Source organism: Hakea prostrata, chromosome 8, assembly GCF_041222555.1.
Source record: "Hakea prostrata isolate BN-2017 chromosome 8, UWA_Hpros_2, whole genome shotgun sequence".
Classification (NCBI taxonomy): Eukaryota; Viridiplantae; Streptophyta; class Magnoliopsida; order Proteales; family Proteaceae; genus Hakea; species Hakea prostrata.
The window spans coordinates 29,955,415-29,980,125 of NC_142607.1; the positions used below are offsets into that span (position 1 = coordinate 29,955,415).

The 24,711-nt window shown below is 37.3% G+C and overlaps 1 protein-coding gene across 1 annotated transcript in view; it reads right to left on the reverse strand.

The window, feature by feature from the left end:
• Window positions 1–700: 700 nt before the first annotated feature.
• The window catches only part of LOC149007523 (uncharacterized), a 41,620-nt gene continuing 17,609 nt past the window's right edge, over window positions 701–24,711 (reverse strand). The window contains exons 2-4 of the mRNA XM_089167090.1: window positions 2,839–3,311; window positions 1,262–2,050; window positions 701–937 (exon numbers count right to left, since the gene is read on the reverse strand). Of these exons, the coding sequence (XP_089023216.1) occupies window positions 701–937; window positions 1,262–2,050; window positions 2,839–3,311 (1,499 nt within the window). The remainder of the gene's footprint in view (window positions 938–1,261; window positions 2,051–2,838; window positions 3,312–24,711) is intronic.

The following is a 24,711-nucleotide window of genomic DNA, read 5'->3' on the forward strand; positions in this document are numbered from 1 at the left end:
TAAAATCTGAAATTCTCTACAAGGCAGAGGTTTAGTGAAAATACCAGCTAGCTGATGATTAGTAGATACATAACGAGTAATCAAATGCCCAAGTGCCACCTTCTCTCGAACAAAATGATAGTCCAATTCAATATGTTTTGCATGTGCATGAAAAACATGATTGATTGTCATATGAAGTGCACTCATATTGTCACAATATAAAATTGTTGGAGATGACTAAGGAATGCCAATATCTTGAAGAAGAGAACTAAGCCAAGTCAACTCAGCCATTGTAGAAGCCATAGCCTGATATTCAGCCTCTGTACTAGATCTAGAAATTGTAGGCTGTTTCTTAGCACTCCAGGAGATGCAATTGCTACCTAGGAATGTGCAATAACCAGTTGTGGACCTTCGAGTAGTGGGACACCAATCCGCATCGGAAAATCCATAGAGCTGAAATGAACTATGATTATGAATCTGAAGGCCCAAATCAATAGTGCCTTTAACATAACGCAAGACATGCTTTAGAAGTGAAAAATCACTCATAGTAGGTCTATGCATTGCTTGGCAAACTGAATTTACAGCATAAGATATATGTGTCTATTTCATAGTCAAATATTGAAGGCTTCCAACCAAACTGCGAAAATTTGTGACATCTGGATAAGAGTAGAATCGACAATAGTACAAGAAGTTTGAGACACCATTGGTGTGGGCATGGACTTTACGTCTTCCAAAGAGCCCGATGTAATAAATCTCGTGCATATTTAGATTGGGAGAGAAAAAGCCCAGATGATGTAGTAGCCACTTCAATCCCAAGAAAGTAATGTAAAAAGCTCAAATCTTTCATAGCAAAAGGTGTACTAAGGCGAGAGATGAAATCCATCACAAAGCCCATATCATTCCCAGTCAAAACAATGTCATCGACGTAGAGAAGAAGCAACAAAACCTTCCCATTAGCCTGATAGATAAACAACGAACTGTCAAAAGCCGAACAAACAAAACCAAACTTAAGAAGAAATGTGCTAAAACGATGAAACCACGCTCTTGGAGCTTGACGTAGCCCATACAACGAAAGGTGTAATTTACATACTGCATGAGGCTTTGCCGGGTCCACAAACTCAAGTGGTTGGGTCATATAAACAGGTGTTGTCAAGAAACCATGAAGAAAAGCATTTTTGACATCTAATTGTCAAATAGGCCATCTCATCATAGTTGCAATGCTTAAGACAAGCCGAATAGAACCGGGTTTTATCACAAGACTGAAGGTTTCAGAGAAATATACCCCTTCTTGTTGTGTAAAACCCCTTGAAACTAATCTAGCCTTTAGACTTTCGAGAGACCCATCAGCCTTGAGTTTGGACTTAGAAATCCATTTACTGCTAACCACATTCATTTGAGTAGTACGAGGAACTAAAGTCCAGGTCTTATTTTGATCCAAAGCACTCATTTCGTCCTTCATAGCTAAAAACCATCTAGCATCATCCAATGCTTCTTTGATTGTACGAGGCTCACGTGGGATACTAATAACAACAAGTGCATATTTTGGACTAGGTTTTATAATTCCAACTTTGAATCGGGTAACCATTGAATGACATGGAACAATATGTGGTTGGGCTAAAACTGATGAAGAAGCATAATGCTGCTGAGTTGGGCTATTATCTATGGGCTGAACTACAGTAGAAGGATTAAGTATAGCAAGCCCATTTTGATTAGACCCATGCTGAATATCTTTTGAAAGTCCATGTGAACTGTCTTCATTAGGAGCAGAAAACACACTGGATCCAAAATTTGGTGCCCCATTTGAAATATTATTCATAGAATCTGTTATACCCAAAACAATATTCCACAGGAGCAGAATCTGTACAGTAGAGACAATCGGCGCTGAAGAAGACACCATAACCACGACATTCATATCATCAAACCATGGTTTTATATGCACAAAATTATCAAGACTACCCGCAACAACTACCACAACATTACTAGAATCAAGAGAATCATCTTTATAAAACCATCCACCAAAATCACTAATATGTAACTCAGGTTGACCAGAAATGCAGAATTTGCAGTAGAGCTGAACGGAAAAGAAGCTTCATCAAAAACTGCACTCCTTGAAATATAAACTTTACTAGTAGCACAATGGTAACACCGATACCCTTTATTCTTGTCACTATATCACAAAATACACACAACATAGACTGAGGATCAAATTTATGATTTGCATAAGGTCTCAAGTATGGGAAGCAAGTAGACCCGAAAACTCTTAAAGCAGAGTATTGTGGATCTTGATCAAAAATCAACTTTAAAAGAGTCTTCATACCAAGCATTTGTTAAGGTAGATGATTAATCATAAATATTGCAGTAAAAAATGCTTCAACCCAAAAACATAAAGGAACAGAACCATGAAACAACATTGCTAATCCCAATTCAACCAAGTGCCTGTGTTTTCTCTCTACAATGCTATTTTGAGCAGGAGTACCTCTACAAGATACATGATGAATAATGCCATTGCTAGCTAAAAATTTTTGAAACTTCCCAAGACTAAATTCACCACCTCCATCAGACTAAAAACTTTAATTTTCAAGCTGAACTGTGTCTCTACCATGGCATTAAATTGAAGAAAGCAATCAAAGAATTCAGATTTATGCTGAAGAGGAAACAACCAGGTAAGCGGGAAAAATCATCAACAAAAAGAGCATAATAGCAAAATTTCCAAACACTAGATACTGGTGCCTTAGCCCACAAGTCACAATGCACTCTGTCAAGAGGGGCAAGAGATCTAGTGAAAGAACCAACAAAGGGAAGTTGGGCATTCTTACTCATTTGACAACTACTACAAAGCTGCCGAGATTTACAACTCACACGAATCAAACCATTAGTCTTCAAGAAACTAGTAATACGGGGGTAAGGATGGCCTAAACGTTGATGCCAAGTATCCTCTGAAACAACACATAAATGAGAGGAAAAGAGAGCCTGGTGTCCTGAAATAGCACCATTATTGTCAAAAACATACAATTCATCCCGCTTACTCCCCGATGCCAATATTACTTGGCTGTGAGGATCCTTAATAGAGAACCCAGAGTCAGTAAACTCAATCAAGCACCCAAGATCAGTTGTTAACTTCGAAACAAAAATTAAAATTTTCTTAATAGCAGGCACTACCAAAACATCATGCAAAGGGATCACTGAAGTACCAGTAGTCACAGTAGGTGAACCTTTGTGAGTAATAGGTAGACGAGCACCGTTGCCAACCATAAGAGATGAGGAATTATTAAGAGGAACAATTGAAGAAAGATTACCTGGGTTAGAAGTTACATGATCTGTAGCTCCTGAGCCTGGAACCACCAATTATCCTAAGAATCATTCAATTGAATGGATGCCAAAGCTTTTAGCATTGACCCAACTTGATATGTGTGATCAAAATGATTCCAACACCGAAGAGCATCATGTCCCAACTTCTTGCACACTTGACAACGAATGACAAAGCGATGAGAAAAAGTAGAGTCTTGATTTTCTTTATCAGAAACACCAGATTGAGTAAACTGTGAAAAACCCTGCAGAAATTAAGCACGGCCGCTTCCACTCCAAGGTAGGGCTAATCCTGGATGTAGCATGATCACATGAGGGATCATCATCGAAATCTTTGTAACTGCCAACACCTTGTGTGAAGTATGCTTCATCAGCTTGCGCTTCCTAGTACTGGCTGTCATAGTCATCAACACCTGTAGAATAATCTAACAAAAGATATTTGCAAGAAAGGAGTGAGTTCAAGAGAACTCAACAAGGTAAGTTATCCCATAATAACATCATAGCAGAAACATAGCATGATGCAAAATGATAGGAGACAAACAATGCATGTATGAGTCTAACTTTATGTATGATGGTCTTTATAGGAAGACATGCTTTAAGTCAAAGTAGTATGCTTCTTTGGGTAGGTCTCAAATCACTCTCCCTCAACCATCTCAGTATCTTAAGTTCTCCGGTGGTAATTGGGTCCTGCATCTCTCTCGGACATTCCTTGGCTGGGGTTTAGGTCACCATTCTCTCACATCATTGTTGGTCTAAGTATTGGCGCATGTCAAGGTAAAGCCTAGCCAAATGCAAGTCATCTACTTGGTTATGTCAACTTAGATCCAGATACGTCCATTCCTCACCCCGGGCGATCCTTTCCAGTATCCTTCACACTAGAGTCAGTGTATCCTATGGCTACAACCAACTCGGACTACGGATTCATTAACCCTATTGGTCATCCACAAATAATAGACAGTAAGCTCTCATATCCTCTCACGGGTTGGCTACCGGTCTTGAGCGCCCTTGAGCCCAAGCCTACTAGATGCGATCGTACCAATGAATGGCCTCTCACAAGTATCCACAATGGGATTCATGTCCTATCACGAATATAACTCACTAGTCTTGAGTACCCATGAATCCCCATTGCTACCACGGGTTACTCGGTCTCAATACCCTTCCGAATCGGGTCTGATATAATAGGGAATCCTAGCCAAACACTTTTAGACAAATCCTAGGTATGACAACCAATAATCCGAGAAAGCGTCAAAGGGAACCATCGGAAATATCCCATAGTATTCCCACTGATGTCCAAGGACAAAAATGTCAAAGGACATTCCCCAATCCCCAATCATACCTAATCAATCACATTCCCAATTCAGTCATAACATACACCATTGATATCTCATCATATGAAAGAATACATAAAGACAAGATCAATTGAATATGCAACATATATGAGTAAGAGTCCATACATGATTAAGTACATAAAGGAAATATAAAAGTAAGATCCTACTGTACTTACAACAGTCATATCATAATTAGAAACTACAATATCAGTAACAAATCTATGTGTTTCCCAATTTAGAAACTAGGATTCACACAATTTATGTGAATATGGAAACAACTGTCCTTACCTTAAATAGATTCGAAGATATTCCGGATGAACAAGAGAATGAATCCAAAATTAGCAAACAAACCCTAAACAAGCATTAAAGAATCATTAGGAAGCAATCCTAAAAGAATAGACATCAAACGGATCAAGACAGACGAAGAAATCACTTGCTGTCATGCTGGGAAGGTTGGCTGGGTCGATTGGTCCAGTCGACTTAGGCAGTCGACCCAATGAACAGTACGCATCCAAAAATTGATTTTTTATCCGAAACCTATTCTACAAGATTCGAAACTCTACGAAACTTGGAGGGAATCTTTAAAACAGTAATCTAAGACTAACTAGCATATATTAGACATCGAACAACGATCAAAACCAAAACTTACTAATTTAGAATCATACTTTCTAATTTGATAAAATCATAGTTTTCAATGAAAACAATCTATAAACTCAAGAGAAGAACTAGAGATGATGAGATCTCATTCTAGTAGATTAACACAGTAAATCAAGGATATGAATAATCATGAATATGCATCTATAATGCTAGAGAAATCACATCAAGAGTATGATCATAGTTTTATGAAGAAATCATAAGAATCATGGTCAAGATTAAGTATGAAGATCATAGCATAAAAGAATGATGGAGATTGTAGAAGAGATGATTGCAAGGATGCAACATCTTCTTCATAATCTCAGTACAGAGAATATATCATAGTAAGAGTAGATCAATTCCATACAAGAGAGGTTACTAACCTTTGATTGAAGGAACAAGAGCGGAAACTTGAGAGTTTGCAAGAGTTCTTCACCAACACCAAAGAGAGGCTTTGAGAGGAGTTCTCCATGCTCTCTAGGGGTTTTAGAAACAAAGGAGGCTAAGAAACACGAAGTTCTATTATATAGAGCATCATAAACCTAAACAGAGGATCTCGCACAGATTCTGTCTCTGTGGGTCGATTGGCCCAGTTGACCCAGGCACTCGACCCAGGCTGTCAGCAAAGCCCTGAAATAGGGAAATGAAGGTCTAACTCTTATCAAAATCAAATGGGCTTCTCACAACATAAACTATAACTCACCTAGCATGGAGGAATGCCTTCAAATCATGTCCAACCAAACTTCTCTTCATCAAGGTGTAAGTCTCTTTTCCAATTCCATCAAGGTCTCCAAGTATGGGGCATCATTGTCAATCTCCATGGGTTTGGAGTCGAACATCATGTCTTCCACTGATATGGCCCATAGTTGACTTTCACTTCTACTTTGGGTCTTCAGACCTACAAACAATAGAGTATTTGGGTCAAGGTTAGGGCCGGTTTCACAAAGAGGATAGGTCCAAGGGTTAGCAAACAAACCCTAAACAAGCATAGTTCAATCATTAGGAACAAACCCTAGAAGATCATAAGTCAAACGGATCGAAATAGACAAAGAAATGCATTACTGTTAGCAGCTGGGCTAATTGGTTGGGTCGATTGGTCCAGTTGACCCAATGAACAGTATGAAGCAAAATTCTGAATTTTTATCCGAAATTCATCTTCCAGTGTGCAAGACACTCCGAAAATTCAAAGGAACTTCTAGAATAGTAATCTAAGATTAACTAACATAGATTAGACATCAACATTGATCAAAAATAGGGTTTTTAGAGAAAACAGTCCGTGGATTCAACGGAGAGGCTAGGAGAATGAGAATTCACTCTAGAAGAATAACAACAGTAGATCAATGATAAAAACTAATATAAGAATGAACCTAACATGCTTTGAAATAAAAAACAATAGAATGATCATACTTGCATGAAGATTTCACAAGATCTCTTCATGTAACTCAATTGCGTAGATCATAGGAACATTGAAATGAATGGAGATTCACTCACTACTATAGAGATTGAAGAACAGGTGTTTGCAAGGATGCAATACCATCTTCATAATCACAGCGATGAGAAACCATCAATAGAAGAGTAGATCATAGAAGATTAAAAGAGATTACTAACCTTAATGAGGAATAATCGCCTAAGAACTTGAGAACTCGCACTGGATCTTCCACACACCAAAGAGAGGGCTTTGAGAGAGGTTCTCCATGTTCTCCAGAGGTTTTAGAAACATGAGTGGCTAAAAACCACATAGTCTTATTAAATAGAGCATCAAAACCCTAAATTAGAGGTTTAAAATAAAACCTTGAGACTGTCGGTCAATTGGCCAAGTCGACCCAAACAGTCGACCCAGGCTGACAGCAAGCCCAAGTCAGGTAATTGAAGCACCAAACCTCAATATTTTCAAAGGGGATTCTCCCAACTCATCAAGCAACTAACCTAGCATGGAGGAATGCCTTCAAACCATGTCCAAATAGGCTTTAAGTCCATCAACGAAGCTCTATTTCTTCAAGGTGCAATTTCTTCTCCAACTCTAACAAGGTTTCCAAGTATGGAACTCCATCATCAATTTCCATGGGTTCTAGGTCAAACACCATGTCTTCCATTGAGATGGCCCATAGTTGTCTTCTACCTTCACTTCGGGTCTTCGAACTTACAAACAACAGGGTTTCCGGGTTAGGGTTAGGGCTGGATTTCACAATTAGGGGGAGAGAATAAACAGTTGGAAAAAGAGATTGATTAGAATGCATTATATTTATTTCATTTAGATTCTTGCACTAAGCAATGTGAATTTGAAGTTCAAAAGATAAGTCATTTACAAAATATTGCGAATCAGCTCCTAGATGCTTTTACTGACTTGCCAAGAATTATTAAATCTTATATTCTAGCTCTGTATGCTCCAATTCGAATTGATGTCTCTGCAGGACAATCTATTAGTGCAAATGAGACTAAACCACGTTTAAAACGTGGATGACTAATCGGTTCTAAGGATAAAATCCTAAAAAATGAAGGGAGGAAATGATCAAGATGGTCATAATATAGAGACAATTGATCATGAAAATCCTGAAGGCATAACTTTCCATACAACCTTAGAAGAGGTTCAGGTACCTGAAAAATTATGAAGAGAACTCGATTAGTAATGTCACTACAGGAAAAAGATGGAACCGAAAAGATATAGTTGTCAACAACATTTTTGAGTATAATGCTTCGGTTCCAATAATGAAACAAGACGAGGATCTTGAACCTAAATCATGGATGAATGTAAATGAAGAAATGATTGGCCAAAAAGGAAAGACACAATTCAAGCATAATTGAATTCGTTTGAAAAAGTAAAGTTTTTGGACCTGTAGTCCAAACATCTAAAGGTATAAAGCCAATAGGGGTACAAATGAGTTTTCGTGCAAAAATAAAATGAAAAAAAAATGAAATCGTGGTATTTAAAGCATGAATTATGGCACAAGAATTTTTGCAAAATCCTGTCATTGATTATATGGAAACATGTTCTCTTGTGGTGGATGCAATCACCTTCAGATATCTTATTAGTCTGACAGTATAGAGAAATTTTGATATGCGTCTAATGGATGTTATTATAGCCTATTTATATGGCTCACTCAAGTGAAAAATTTATATGAAAATCCTTAAAGGGTTCAAAATGCCTGAAGCACATAAAAATTCATAGGAAGTTTGTTCAATAAGACGTCAGAGATGATCAGAGCATATATGGTATAATCTCCTCAGTGAATATTTATTAAATGAAGAGTATAAAAATGATCCAATTATTACTTTACATTTATTAAATGATGTGGATCTAACTTTGTTATAATAAGTATACATGTTAACATCTTTGAAACTCCTAAAGAGTTTTCAAAAATAGTAGATTATTTGAAGAAAGTTGAAATGAAAAATCTTGAAAAGACAATGTTTTGTCTTAACTTGTAAATTTAGTATTTGACGAATGAAATATTTGTTCATCAATCAACTTATACAGAGAATATTTTGAAGCGATTTTATATAGATAAAGTACTTCTATTGAATACCTCAATAGTTGTAAAATCACTTAATATAAAGAAATGTTCATTTTGACCCTAAGAAAACAATGAAGAATTTCTTGGTTTTGAAGTACCATATCTAAGTGCTATTGGGACATCAATGTATCTTGCTAATAGTATATAATCGGACGTAGCATTTTCTGTAATTGTATTGGCAAAATTTATCTCTTCTCCAATACGAAGACACTAGAATGCTGTTAAATATGTATTTCAGTATCTTCGAGGAATTATTGACATGATGTTATTTTATGAATGTGGACATCAAGTTACTTGTTATGAAAATGTATGTTATTTATCTGATCTACATAAAACTAGATATCAAACATGTTATTTATTCACAAGTGAAGGTTATCTATTTCATGGTGTTCAACAAAACAAACTATAGCTGTTACTTCTTCAAATCATGCATAGATAATAGTGATTCATGAAGTAAGTCGACAATATATTTGGTTAGGATTAATGATACAACACATTCAGAAAGCATGCGGTCTTCTACTAAAAAAAAGGTTTCAACAAATGATATATGCATAGCTCAATTGAAGGGAAGATACATCAAAGGAGATAGAACGAAACATATTTCACCAAAATTCTTCTTAACTCATGATTTTCAATGAAATGGCGAAATCGACGTTCAACAAATTCGTTAAAGTGATAATCTAGCAGATTTATTTACTGAGGCATTGCTTACTTCAAATTTTGAGAAGCTGGCATACTATATTGGAATGTGCATACTCAAAGATACTCAATGATGTTATCATCAAGTAGCGTAAAATATGTACTGCACTCTTTTTCCCTTCACCAAGGTTTTGTCCCACTAGGTTTTCCTGCTAAGATTTTTAATGAGGCAGCTACCAATACGTATTATTTATAATGTATACTCTTTTTCCTTCACTAAGATTTTTTCTCACAGGGTGTTTTCTTAGTAAGGTTTTAACGAGATACATTATCTATTGATGGACATTCAAGGGGGAGTGTTATAAAAAAATATTTTTTTAAAATGTCCATTACCCCCAAAAAGATCATACAAAAATATGTAACTTCCAAATGAAAATCTCAGCCATTTCAACATGTGATATTGCCGATTCACATTCTCATATTAACTAAATATCTTAGCAATCCATCATTCCATATCAATATCATCTTATAGTGTGTGAGAATCATATATTGTATTTCTTTATAGACTCTAATATTTCCATATTAGAGAAGATGCTAGTTCTATTATAAATATGTAATAAATAACTCAATAGAAGATTTGAACTCATCTTGTCCTAATTTTCTTTCTTGTCTTGAATATATTTCTCCATTTATAATAATTTTCAGATTTTCTATCAATTTTTTTTTTCAACTTATCTTCCGTCTTAAAATTTGTTTTTATGTTTTATTTTCTAATTTTGCTAATATTATGATATGATCTTTTAGGATTTTTTGTCAAATCCTCTTTCAAGTAATTTTATTTCTCACAATTTCTTTCAATCTTTCAAGGTCGAAAACCTGATTTAATTCAAGATTTAAATCTTGGAGATTTGGATACATTTATTGACCAACGAAGTAGTGCGGAGGACTCAAAGATCTCAAATCTTTAGTTCTTAATCTCAACAATAAAATTTGAGACTCACATAATTAATCACAATTTTGATTTACAAGTTGCATATTTTCTCCTTTGAATTCTAATTAGAGATATTCTTATTATTTGTATGGTATTTTGTCATAGTTCGATCATGGACTAAGCTGTAGAGTTCTAATTCAAAGCTGAAGTTCTCTCTCTCTCTCTCTCTCTCCCCTCTTTGGTTGGTGCAGTATAGGTGGTTCCACTAAGGACATTGATCATATTTATGCGGATTTGGCAAGCCTAATTACCAAGAAACAAATGCCATAGCAATGTTAGTTAAGTTGAATGAGGTAGGATGATTAATCATATTTGGGTATATGTTACTTTGTTATTGAAATTATTTTATAGTTCTTTAGTAATTTTCTCTATGTAAGGTCATTTGATTGTGAGGGTGATGAGGTGCCAATTGTTTCTATTTATTAAATTTTCACGTGCATGCTTTTAAACTAAGTTGGTTCACTCAACTTCATATTTTGTTATTCTTCTTGATGATCTTCAAGGAATATGAACTGTTTCAAACCCCATGTCAAGCAAGAAAGTCTTCCTTTCAACTCTACAATGGACTCAAACTTACCCCTGTCAAGAAACTCTTATCTTGGATAATGCTTTCACGGGTGACAAATGCAATGCTTAGAAAATGAATGTCATGACTTCATGGGTTAATCTGCAAACACCTTTTCTTCCAATTATCTCTGTAATTCTTATGTGGGTTTTGATCATGTCGGATGTGAATCTTGAAGTTCTTTGCATTCTTACACCAAAAGGAAAGATTCTTTTTTAGAGGATTAAATAAAAGGATTAACTTTTGCTTTTGATTCGTGGTAGTATGTCCATCTATCCTAGGTTCCTTTCATGTTGTTTGTAAGGCATTTTATAATCTGGACATTTATTGGCAGTTCAATGTAACACTTGATATCTTACAAGGATCAGATGCAGTCACACAGCTTTGGTCTCCATTGGCTCTGAAATTTACTCTTGGTAAAGCCCCATAATTTCCTTCTTCTCACAACAACAAGAATTATCTCTATTCACCAATTTTGCTTTAATGAGAGTTCCATTATGTATTGCCAATACCTAATGCTGCGTTTACTCTTGGCTTGAATGATGACAATGATGACAGTGGAGCATTAGTTAGTATTGATACCACTTACTCTGATGAATCTGATGACTCTTGTTATTCTTCACTTTCCGCATATTTGCTTCTTCTTCTCATCATGTGTGTAGGTTTTTACGATATGTTTATGTTAGTGGATTATTCTCGCTTTTATCACTTTTTTTCTTCCAAAAACCCGAAACCTCTCATTGTTTTGGAAAATTTTCTTTGTATTTGCATGTACATTTGATACCTTCATTATAGGCCTATTCTTTGTTTTGTTATTTTGTTCTTAGGTTGTTCAATATCTACAGTTGATTTTGGATAATCTATGACCCTTGGGTTTTTAGCCAAATCACAATCTTCTCTTACTCTTTCTACGGAAAAAAGATCGACATATTCAATTTATTCTCTTTCTCCCTTTTTTTTTAGTATCTTATAGTTTGATGGCTTGAACTTAAAATGTTAGCTTCCATTCTATTTCTTCAAATCAGCCAAAATTGAGGGAAACATAATTTGGTACTTCGATGAAAGGTGAAGAATTTGTTCTCTATTTTAATTTTCACATTTATGTGGATTTTGATACTAGATTTGCTTTGGAAACTATATTTTATTCTTTTTAAGTTTCTAGGTTATCAATAGTTCTCCTGATAAGCATAATTGTAAGGCTTGATTATTATTTAAAATTATTTATTTATATTGAAATTGAGTTTGTTTGTGTTGGTTTGATTTTTCTTCGAAAAGAAAAAAGAAAAAATTGAAAATCAGGCAATAAAACTCTAGAGTGGATTTTATCAATAGGTGAGTTATGAGAATGTAGTCTCCTTGTTTAGGATCAACTCTTTAGGTGTCAATTAACTGTAGTTGGTGTTTCTAGGTGCCACACCAAACTTAATTTTAGTTTTGTGCATATTCATTATCACTAACTCTCCATTCCCACTTATAGTGAATTGATAAAGAAGGAAAGACTCTCTTGATAGTCACATCCATGAATTCCCAGCTCTTTCCTGTTGCAAAAGCTCTTATAGAACTAGGTGCTATTGTCAACGCTTACCTATTTATGCATTAGAGATTTATATATTAAGTCTTAAGTGTAAAAGCTTATTTCAACCTAGCTGATGTTCAAGACTCACATATCAGTTGATAGAACTATTAATTCATTAAACTTGACCAAACTTGCGGTATAAATAGGCTGAAACTCTGAGTAACATATTGTTCTTCTTTTGGCATTAGTGTTGTTGGAATTTTTGTTCTGCTGATTCATTTTGACCCAAAGCTGGTGTTTTAGAATTCTAAAGTATATTATACTACATGTAAAAGACCAAACTGGGCATGAGATGTCAAGAGAGTTGGATTAAACAGCTTTACAGGAAAACTAACTTAGTATGATCTGTATTAGCTCTAATGAATGTTGGGGGAAAATAACTTTGGCATCTATATTATTCTTCAGGAACTCTTTGACAGGGACAACACAATACTTGTTAATGTATTTCAAAGAAAATAGATTGCTTGTATTATCCGTTTACATGGTAAAATTATGATAATTTTCAATGGGGTTCGATCAAGATTCACTAGGAGGAAGGAGTGTATCTAGAATGATCTTCTACCTCTTCTCAATTGACAGTGATTCTGGTGAAAGAATGAATGTGGGAAGAAAGATGATGAGTTTCTTTGACAGCTTCTCCACAAAATTTATCATCCAAATTGATGGTTGCAAGCATAATAAATAAATGGGTCTATAAATTATTGTTTCTATTTCATTGAACTTGAATATTAGATAAATAAATGGGTTTGGTCTTGATTAATAATGTGCTGCTCTTCCTAGGTCATTGTGAGTGAAAAACTTAAGGCCCAACAAGCCAAATCAATGAAATTCAGCTAATAAATACATCGATTGATCTCAGGTTTGAACTCTTCTGAGCATCAGTTAATGAATACATCGACTCAACAGTTAGGCATGTTTTGATCTTACAAAAAATGCGATTTTATTTCGATTTTTATATCTCATGTGAAATGTAGGGAGCCAAGGTTTTAAGATTGGATGTTAATTGGAAACTTCATGACTTAAATTTGTGAGATATTTTATTTGGGGAATTTGGGTGTGACTGTGTATCTACCAAAATTCGTTTGAAGCTCAAAACAACTTGTGCATTGGGTTTCCCTGATTAATCATCTGATTAAGCTATTAAGGTATATGATTGGACTAGACTTGGGTATCATTCATAAATTATCTGTTATTTTGTGCATTTTCACATTTGACTTGATTTTAGGATTGTGTCTAGATACAATTTTAAGAAGACACTGGTTTGTGAATGCTGAGCATGATCTTTTTCTTTTTACCTTAGAGAATGAGTTATCGCATTTACCTATATCATTACTCATGGTTTCCTTCCTAAGAATGCTCTTGTGCGTTACACAAGATGGTGATTGCAATAAGCACCTTTAAAGTATAAAGCTACAACATCAAACTAGCACGTTTAGTCTTCCTAAAGATTTCTTTCAAATTAATTATTCTTATATTTCTCTGTAAATTATTATTCAACAATCTTGTGTTCTTAGATAAAATGCTCAAAACTTTTTACTCTCCTAAAATCTTAGTTAGCATATTGCACTTGGCACTTGGTTGAGTTAACCATGTAATGAGCATTCGAATGACCAATTTGGTCTTGAACTAAGTAATGAGACTTCTCTCTACATGTTTCAAACAATTTTGCATGAAAGATGTTTGTTTACTTGTAGTTATTTTCAAATACATAAGTTTTTTGTAGGTAAAAGAAGTACATCACCCCTTTGAACCAGGATTCTCAACATTGCCTATTGAGAGCTTTTAGGCCATTGTGAAGCTTCATCCACAAACAAGAAAAGCTTGTAAATTTTAAGTAATAATGTATTTAGAGAAATAATTTACACTATTATGGAAAAAGCTTCTCTTTATTCAAGGCCAAACTGATTATCTTAGCATATTCAAATTTTTATTTCAACATTTTCAAATTTATTTCATATGTAAGAAAGTTCTTTTCTTTTCTCATTTTTTTGACTTTGAAATGCTTTTCACTTTACTATTTAAATGGGAAACTTGATAAAAATGGATTTTAACATCCTAACTTTTCTTTTCCCTTGTTGATATTGTATTGTTTTCATAATATTCTTGATTAAATAATTGTTGGTTACTTCATTAATTTATTTTCACTTCTTAGATTAACATAAAAATGAAAAAAATATATAAAAATTATGTTATCTGGTTTATTTAACATAGAAATGAGAAGGAAAAATATAAATTAACAAAATATTCCAAGAAAAAATAAAAATATTTTGAAACTATGCAGAACTTTAGATTTTTTTAATGGAAAAAACATTATTTAGTAGATAGGGATAAAGAAATTAAAAACTAATGAGTTGTATTAGGTAATTTTGAAAAAGAAAAAGAAATTAACATTTATTTAAACATCAATAATATAGCCAAAAGTCTCTCCAAAACCAACTCCCTTTATTCACCCTAGTATCAGAGCTTAAATTTCTTTGGTATCATTGGCTCTAATACTAGCGAGAATAAAGGATCTTTCGTGGTGTTACATGTTGTTACAAAGCATAGACATTGTTACAAAGCAAGGAGGAAGAAGAAGATGATACGAGACAAAGGGGAAGGGATGAACACCTATTCCTAGAGAAGCACTTCTCTAAACTCTTGTTATCTCTCCAAAACTAACTCCCTTACCCACCTTAGAGCACTCTCATTTATAAAGGAGGGAAAGACTTTGTTGATGAAGGATGACCGTTTGATTCCTTGTAATCTTGATTGATGGTCTAGATTATTTCCTCGATATTTCATTGTAATCTTCTTAGATAAGATAAGATAAGATAAGGTTGGGATAATGTTACTATTTATGAATAGTATCTTGTCTGGTACGTATAATCTCATCCGTCCGATTGGAAGCTCGAATCTTGACCCTTGATGTTGCTTGAAATGATAAGTCAAGGCTTAGATTAGATCTTGGCCCTTGAATTGCATGAGGTGATATTTGCCTTGCACAGTTGGATGCATATATTTGTTTTGTACCGTTGGATGCATAATTGATTGATGATGAACCATTCCAGGGCATTCCATGTGTCAAAGACACTGTTTTCCCTTTTGGTCTGGTTCAAAGTGATTAACCCAACTAGGCTGAGCTGGGTTTTGGCTGGATTGGTTTATCCTATTTGACCAAGCCGGATATTGACTGGACCATTCTTAAACCAGAATGATGAACCTGTTGTCCTTTTACTAATAGGACAATAGACTATTTAGGGCCGGAATAGTAACAAGAACCCATATTTTGCCCTGGGTAAAAGGGTGCCGATATTGCCATCATGGCTTATGGACCATTCTTTGATGCCGTTATTGCTAACGGTTTCCCAACATCTCATCCAGGGAACTTGACGTATTGTTGATGGTGATAATTTGACATTCTTTGACCTTGTATGTATATTCGTATGTACGATTCAAAGTTAATTGAAAGAGTAACCAAACATTTTGTATCTCCTTCCTCCATATCCTTTTTATTGATGAAATTGTAGATAGCCTTATTATATACCAGATCCCTCGTGCATTACAGCCCTCCATCTGTCTTCTATGAATCATGAAGCACTTCATGATCATAGAACTGAACGATGAAGAGTTAAGCAGTATACACCCTCAATCGATACCATGTTTGGCTAAGTAGTCGTCGGAGTTGAATGAAGTTAGAAACTAGATTTTGATAGTTATCATGATCTAAACTGGACCATTTAGTCTTTGCAAGGATTTGCTGGATATCTTGGAAGGTCTCGTCTATAAGGTTTTCATAGAAGCGAGCCGTCTTGCAAAGAAGTCTAATGGCTAACATTCCTCAAGGATGGGGGTATTTGGATATTGTTAGACACCCAAGGTATGGGAGGATATTTATTGGTATGGTTGGGTAGTATCGAAAGGTGGAGTATTGGTAGACTTGCAATCCTGTAAGAATTCGCAGGTTAGGAAGTCAGGTTTGGAATTGGATTCACCTTTGATATGCTCAATTTCAAAATCAAAACTAGACAATAACGCTTGCCAATGGGCAAAATTTTGTCTTGAAGCAATGTTTTGAACATCTTTTTTCAATACTTGTTTTGCAGCGTTGCACTCAACACGTACTAAAAACTTTTGATTAAGTAAATCTGATTCAAATTTTTTGAATGCACAAAACAATGGATAAGATTTCTTTTTTGATAGTACTATAATTCTTCTGGGCCGCATTCAAGACTCCAGAGGTGTATTGGACAAGTACTTCTTTCCCTTGATCAACTTGTTTGAGGATGCCTCCATAACCGAGCTCAGAAGCATCAATTTCAATAATTTTGGGAAGGTCAGGATTGGCAAGGCTAAGACATGGTATTGTCTTGACTAGGTGTTTGATTGTTTGGACAGCCTTGGTGTGGTACAATGACCAAGGTGTGGAATTTTTCTTGAGCTGGGATTAAAGCGGCTCGTAGTGAGATCCAATTTGTGGGATGAAATCCCTGACATAGTTCAGGGCTCCAAAGAACCTCTGCAATTGGAGTTTGTCAAGGATAAGATCAAGGAATTTGTCAGCAAAGGCTAGAGACCTATTAATGGGGACAATGGTTCCCTAGTAAATGTTGTGGCCTAAAAATATGATTTTTGTTTGGAATAGTTCCATTTTCCTCAGAGAAATGACTAATCCATTATTTTTCATGATTTGAGGAATTTGTGTAAATGTTTGATATGTTCTTCAATGTATTTGGAATACACGAGGCCATCATCAATGTTGACCAAAGTGAAGTGTTGGTAAGGATCGAGGATGTTCATAATATTCTGAAAATCACTTGGGGCATTTTTTAGGCCAAAGGGCATTACCTTCAATTCGTAATGACCAAATGGAATAGTAAAAGCGGTCTTGTACCAATTCTATTCATGAAGTTGGATTTGCCAAAATCTAGACTTCATATCAAACTTGGAGAAGATGGTTGCTTGATGTATTTTTTGAAGGAGATTCTTTTTGTTTGGAATAGAGTATAGAATCCATTCAAGTACTTCATTCAAAGGTTGGTAATTGATAACAAGTCATGGGATACCTCTTCCTGTTCGACTAGACCATTGACATAAAATGTTGCACAACTCCAGGGAGATTTACTCAGGTAGATCAACCTTTTATGTAATAAATCATCAATTTCAGCTCTGCAAGCCTCTTGCAGTTCGTGAGTCATCTAGACAACACGAGTCTTTGGTGGTATTTGAGTTTCAGAAAATCCTTTGATGTAAGGCAATTTGACAATGTGTTGTTTTTGATGCCAAAAGGCATCAGGAAATTCTGAACATAGTTCCCTCTCAAAGATATTTTTGAAATATTGGATTTGTTTTTGGATATTTGTTTTAGACAAACGTTGTTTAGTACGTTTGTAGGTGATTTTATTTTGTAAAAATTGGAGTTGGTGTACCTTGGCATGGATATGGTTTATTTGGTTTATTTCACGAGCTTGAGATTCTCGTAAAAAATCAAAGAAAATTTGTTTTCCCTAGATATTGGTTGAAATCCCTTAGTTAGACACAATGAAGGGTTTGATCATTTCTTGGAATGGTTGTCCTAGGCTGATATTGGTTATGATATCTTTGACAAGGATAAAAACTTGTCGAAGACATATTTGATTGGTGCAAATGTAGACATTTGACAATTTATAATTGAATCCTAGACTTTGGCCATTGGCACTAGAAAGTCTATGGGTGGTCTTCTCATAATATTGAGTAGGGACAAGTCCCTCTTTGATACAATTGGAGGTTGCACTAGTATCCACTAAGTCAATGGTTGAAAGTTTAAATGATTTATTGATGATGTGTAAAACCCAGCCCTAACCTTGACCCGGAAACCTTGTTATTTGTAGGTCCAGTGACCCGAAGTAAAGTAAGAAGTCAGCTTTGGGCCATCCCAGTGGAGGACTTGGTGTCTGGCTTTGAATCCATGAGAGTTGATGATGAGGTTCTATTTATGGAAACTGAATCTTGATGAAGATCGGATTAGTTGATGGACTTGGAGTGCTCTCTATCATGGTTTGAAGGCATTTCTACCTATTAGGTAAGTCACTTGATATGTGTGCAAAACCCCTTTAGGATTGGATTTGATCTGGGTCTTCAATTCCCTGTTTAGGAGTTGCTGAACTGATTGGTCGACTGATTGGTCGACTGGACCAGTCGACCAATCCACTCGACCAATGGGTGCTGTCTTTGGCAATTAGGTCTTGCTTGCTCTATTTAAGTCCAATCTCGAGTCTACATCGTATGTTTCTGCCTCCAAACTCTTTGGAACGAACCAAAGACCTCTGCAAGTCATCTCCCTTGCATCCTTGGTGTTTTTCTTGACGGATCTTCGTCAAAACTCTTCCTCTTGCATCAAAGGTATGTCTACACTCTCTTCTTCTCCTCCATCTCTGTTTTTCTTTCCTTTTTGAGTTGAGACAAAAGAGGAGATGCTGCATTCTCTGTTGCAAACATCTCTGGACTTGTCTCTCATGATCTTCCTAAGGATTAATGGCTAATGCAATGATCTTAACCATGATCATTGCAAGCTTTTGAAGGAATCATGATCAAATCATGATCTTGTCTTTGTTTATCTTTTGATTTGAATTCTGATCTCCTTAGATCTACTATATTGATCATGTTAGTAGTCAATTGTTGTGTTTTCTTTTCATGATCCATGATCTATCAATCTCTAGTTGTTTCTCTTCTACCATACCATGTTTTCTTCATGAATCATGATAGTTACATATATGGTAGGTTTTGTTTCCTTATTTAGATTTATGCTCTTAGGTCTATTTTCTTGAAGATCTAAGTATGCCTTTCATGATACCTTTACCTGAATCAATGATTCATTCTCCTATTGTTCTTGTCTTTGATTTCTATCTTGAATTCTTCAAGAACCATGATTGATCTAATTATGGTAACTTTTTGTTTCCTAATTTGTATCTTGATGACTTGATTTGATTAGTGTTTTGAGATCCCCTATATGTTAGGATACTACTAATGTAGTTTACCCCTTGATTAGTACCCTTTTGAACCACCAAATTCGGATTTTATATCTTAAAACTTTGATTTTATAGGCTACTGTTTGCATTGGTCGACTGATTGGTCGACTGGGGCAGTAGACCAATCCAATCGACCAATGAGTACAGCAACTCCAGAATTGGTCTGTTTTGGATGTTTTGGTATCTTTTCTGTTAGGGATCTTTCCTAATATGTTTTATACACTTGTTTAGGACCTTCTTCTCAAGTTTGTCAAGATCTTACTTGATTTCTTAGGATTCCTTTGCAAGTTATAAAAGGTAAGGATGGCTACTTCTTTAACAACATAAATTGCATATCTTAGTTTCTATATATGAATCTTGTTAATTTATTTCTTTAAATAGATCCTTATAATGTTATACTACTGTGGTACTGTCTTGATATCAGTAACATTACTTATTTATATTGAATTGACTCATGTATGATTTACTTACCAGTTATATACAAGTTACTTGTACTTATTGATTTCTTTCCATATATGAAGTTACCATTTATGTGATGATATGAATTGATGCTTGTGTATGCTTAAGTATGGTTTGGAAAGGAGAGGTGTCCTTTTGACACTTCTGTCCTTGGACTACTACGGGAATATTATGGGATGATTCCGGAGATGCCCTCTGGACACCTTCCTAAACTGTTGGATGACATATCTAGGACTGTCTAGTAGTGTTGGGCTAGGATGTCCCGTTATGTCAGACCCTAATCGGAGGGGTATTGAGACCGAACGACCCGTAGTAGCAATGGGGATTCATGGGCGCTCAAGACCGGTAACCAACCCGTGAGAGGACATGAATCACATTGTGGGGACCATTTATTGGTAGGGTTGCATATGGATAGACTTGGGCTCACGGGCGCTCAAGACCGGTAACCAACCCGTGAGGGGACATGAGAGCTTCCCGTTTACCATATGTGGATGACCAGTAGGGTTGATGAGTCCGTAGTCAGGGACTATGAGGACTCTAGTGTGAAGGATACCGGAAAGGATCGTCGGGACGAGGAATGGACGTATCTGGATCTGACTTGATGTAACTAAGTAGAAGACTTGCATTTGGCTAGGCTTTACCTTGACATGCGCCGGTACTTAGACCAATGGTGATGTGAGAGAGTGGTGACCTATACCCCCAGCCATGGAATGTCCCGAGGGATGCCGGACCCATTACCAACTGATGATGAGTGATTGAGACCTTCCTAAAGAAGTACGGTGCTATGACTTAAAGCATGTCTGCCAATAGAGACCAGCATATGTAGAGTTAGATTCATTCATTCATTGTTTGTTTCATACCATATTGCATTTATGTTTGTTCTGAAATCCTGCCATTTATGTTATTATGGATTTAATCGCCTTTACCGAGTTTCTTTGAAACTCATTCCTTTATTGTACAATGTTTGGTAGACTATTCTACAGGTTCTGAATATCATGACGGCCCGTATGAAGAAGCGCAAGGAGAAGAGGCATATCTCCTGGAAGGTGATAGCGATTACAACAATTACACTGAAGATCCCGCGAGTGGTTATGCTCCGTACGATGCTTAGTCCGACCATAGAGTGGAAGCGCCCTTGTGCCGTTTATGAGATTTATACTTATAGGGATGTTGTCTATAAGATTGAGAACAATTTAGTTACCTATTGTACCTGCTATTGGGATTAGATTCTATCTTGCTTATTCTCTTTTAGAGCTACTTTTCCGCTGGTTGTAGAGTGGGATTTCGCCTCACTTTACTTATCTGATTTAGATACTCTGATTATATTTAGTACTCTGATTTATATATGATTCATTCTTTCCTTATTTGGATCTATGGTTTATCTTCCGCACTTTTATTATTATTGTTCATGATTATGTTATTGTTTATGTGGGAGGTTGATTACTCAATACCTGATCTTCGGACTGTGGATCACACTCTCGGGTATGCCAGATAGGGTACTGGCTGGGAGGATGTGACAGATTGGTATCAGAGCCCAAGGTTCGAGGAAATCCTAACCACAAAAGACAATAACTGAACATTCCTGAGTCATTGATCTGAAATGACTCCTCTACTCTTAGAAGTGAATAATAGAACACTTGGATTAGAAACTTAACCTATGAAGCATAACGAAACATTTCCGAATAACATACCATAATTATACTTAAATAAATGTCACTAATGCAAATAAAAGAAAGGTGCATAATATACAATAATTAAGTGAAACAAAATGAACTTCATTAATTTCAAAAGCTTTTACAACGATTACATCCGAAATGCATAAATGAAAATCCTAGGGTACAGTCTATCTAGGTGATCTTCTCCGATCTCTCGTATGCTCCGAACTCCTCCGCTAGCTGAGTCACCCGATGCTCTATCCTATCCCGTCGTGACTCCATCCTCTCATACATCTGCTCTCTCGTCCGACCTCCATCCTCTCTAGCATGGAAGTCATCGATCTCATCTCGTGCCCCAAGATCCGAAGTCTCCGGAACCGCATGAGAAGGGCCACCCGCCTCGAAGTGTGATGAAGGAAACCCGTGATGCACCGGCTCAGCCTCGTGCATCTCTCAGATCGTCTCCGGCCTGATCATCACTATCGGGACCGATATCCTCTCCTCCATCCTTTGACTCCTGATCCTCATCCTCTGACTCCTCATCATCCCCACCCTCCGGACAAGGAGATCCCTCAGACTACTGCAGTCTCATCTGACGAATGGTCCGAGTCCCGATGACGTATCCCTGTGAACCAGTGTCCACCGGTGTATCCTCGAAACTCACCCCGAAATGCCCGAAGATCAAGGCCGGTAGCCTCCCATAGAAAAGGTTCCGCATGCTAGGCCGCATAACCAAGTCCAAAGATGACCCGCTGAATGATGTAGGAGAGATCGATCTCGAAGCCCATGTAGATGCGGTAGATGACTAAGGGCTCCATCACTGTGACCCGATAGTGATGTCTGGCCTTCGGCATAATGTTTCGGCCGACTATGCGACCTATAATCCGGGCAGAATCCGTCATCCGTCCGCTGGTCCATGGAGTGAAGCATCGACGACTATCCCATAGTGTAGAGCATATCTCGCGTAGCTCGTACGGCATCGAATAGCTGTCCAAATCTGCTCTCTGCAGTATCCACACACACCGCCGTGGATAGTAAGGAACCCGGAAGATCTCAGCCCGGTGCTCGGGTGGAAAAGCGAATCCGAGTCCGGAAGACCCCGCTCCTTAGGACAAGTCTAAGTGGATGTCCTTGACCTCGAGCCTCCTCTGTGTAGGTAAGGTTGCTGAAGAACAACCTCACTAGCTCCGGGTATACCGGCAGATCCTCAGTGAAGAGATGAGTCCACTGCAACGTGTCGAATCTCTGCCGAATCCTAAAGACTCTGAGCTGGCGTAGGTGAAGTAGACGTCCCAACTCGATGTTACAGTAACTGAAGTAGGCCTCGTACAAAAACTAGGCTTGAGGTGTGTCGAACATGTCCGGTCTCCGAACCTCCTATCTAGGCTCTGAAGGAACCTGACCTCTGCCCCTAAGTGCCCCTACAATGACACCACGACCTCTACCTCGTCCTCGCCCTCCCCTCTGCATAATGAGACTCGAACTGGTGCTAATGTGAATCCTCATGCCGCAGTCTTGAATGCGGGAGGTTTAGCTGGAACTCCTCATACTCGCCTGATGGAGAGTTTTTTGAAGATGCAAGTACCCACTTTCACTGGAGTTACCAAGGACCCCTTGTTTCCTAACAAGTGGCTTCGTGAGTTGGAGAAGGCTTTCCAACATCTACAATGCTCGGAAGCTCAGAAGATTCTGTTTGCTGAACAGAAGTTGCAACAAGAAGCTGATGCATGGTGGACCTCCACTCGGCCTGTTTTGGAAGGTTTGCATGCAGGAGTTGTAACTTGGGAGTTGTTCAAAGAGGCTTTTTGCTTGAATTATTTCCCCGAGGCGGTGAAAGATGCGAAGGAAGCTGTGTTTATGGTTCTCACACAAGGATCTTTGTCTGTGTTGGAGTACCAACAGAAGTTTGAGGAGCTTCATTTCTTTGCTCCAGATTCTCTGAAGGTCGATCTCGCCAAAGCGAAGAAGTTCTTCAAAGGACTGCGCCCTGCCATTAAAGCTTACCTCATAGTCCAGCCTATAGTGAGCTATGCTCAAGTGGTGCGAACTCGAAGAAGTTGGAAGAAATAGAGAAGGAAAGTGCACGTGTGCAAAGGCCCCGGCAGCCAAGGAACCCCGGGTTGGTGGATCGTAATGATCGGCGTTTTGTGAGACCTACACCCTACCCCCACTCCTACTTTTCAGCCTAGGAGTGTAGGTCGAACTCGGGTTTTCAGCAGCCCGGCCAGTTTAGACAGTATGGCAGAAACCGACCACCAGTGAGTGCAAGTGCTAGGCCTTTTGTTCAGAAGCCCTCTGTTGCAGCTACCCTAGTTGGACCCAACAATCCTGTTTGCTTTTACTGCAAGCAAGCTGATCATTTCGCTCGTGCCTGTCCGAAGCGGCTGTCCAAAGAACTCCGCTCCAGTGGTGAAGAGTGCTCCTAGTCCTCCCTCTGGTAGAGTGTTCAGTATTTCCACTGCTGAGCAGGATCCAAGCCATGAAGTGATTACAGGTACATTGTTAGTTTCTTCTATTTCTGCATTTGTCTTATTTGATACGGGTGCATCTCATTCGTTCATGTCATCTGCATTCATCAAGAAGATTGACCTAATCCCTGAGAAGTTGTCTAGTTGTTTAATGATTAGTATACCTACTGGTCCCGTTGTGAAACTAGATAAGGGGTTATCTAAATGTCCTGTGTTGATTGGTGAGAAGAACTTGGAAGCCAATTTTGTACTTCTTGATATGAAGGACTTCAATGTTATTTTGGGAATTGATTGGTTAACAGCCCACAAAGCTGTGTTTCTTTGTTCCTCAAAGAAGATTCAGTTCCATATTTGTGGAAGTCCGGTCTTAGAATTTCATGGTGAGAAGAGAAGGGTTTGTAAGAAGGTGTCTGTCTGCAGCCGATGCAAGTCTATGCCCTAGTGGATGATGCTTCATCTGAAGGCAAGGGTAAAGTGGAGAAAAGAGTCGATGAAGTCAGGGTTGTTTGTGACTTTGTTGATGTCTTCCCTGATGATCTATCGGGAGTGCCTCCAAACAGGGATGTCGAGTTTTCTATTGATCTCGTCCCTGGTGCCGCTCCGGTATCTAAAGC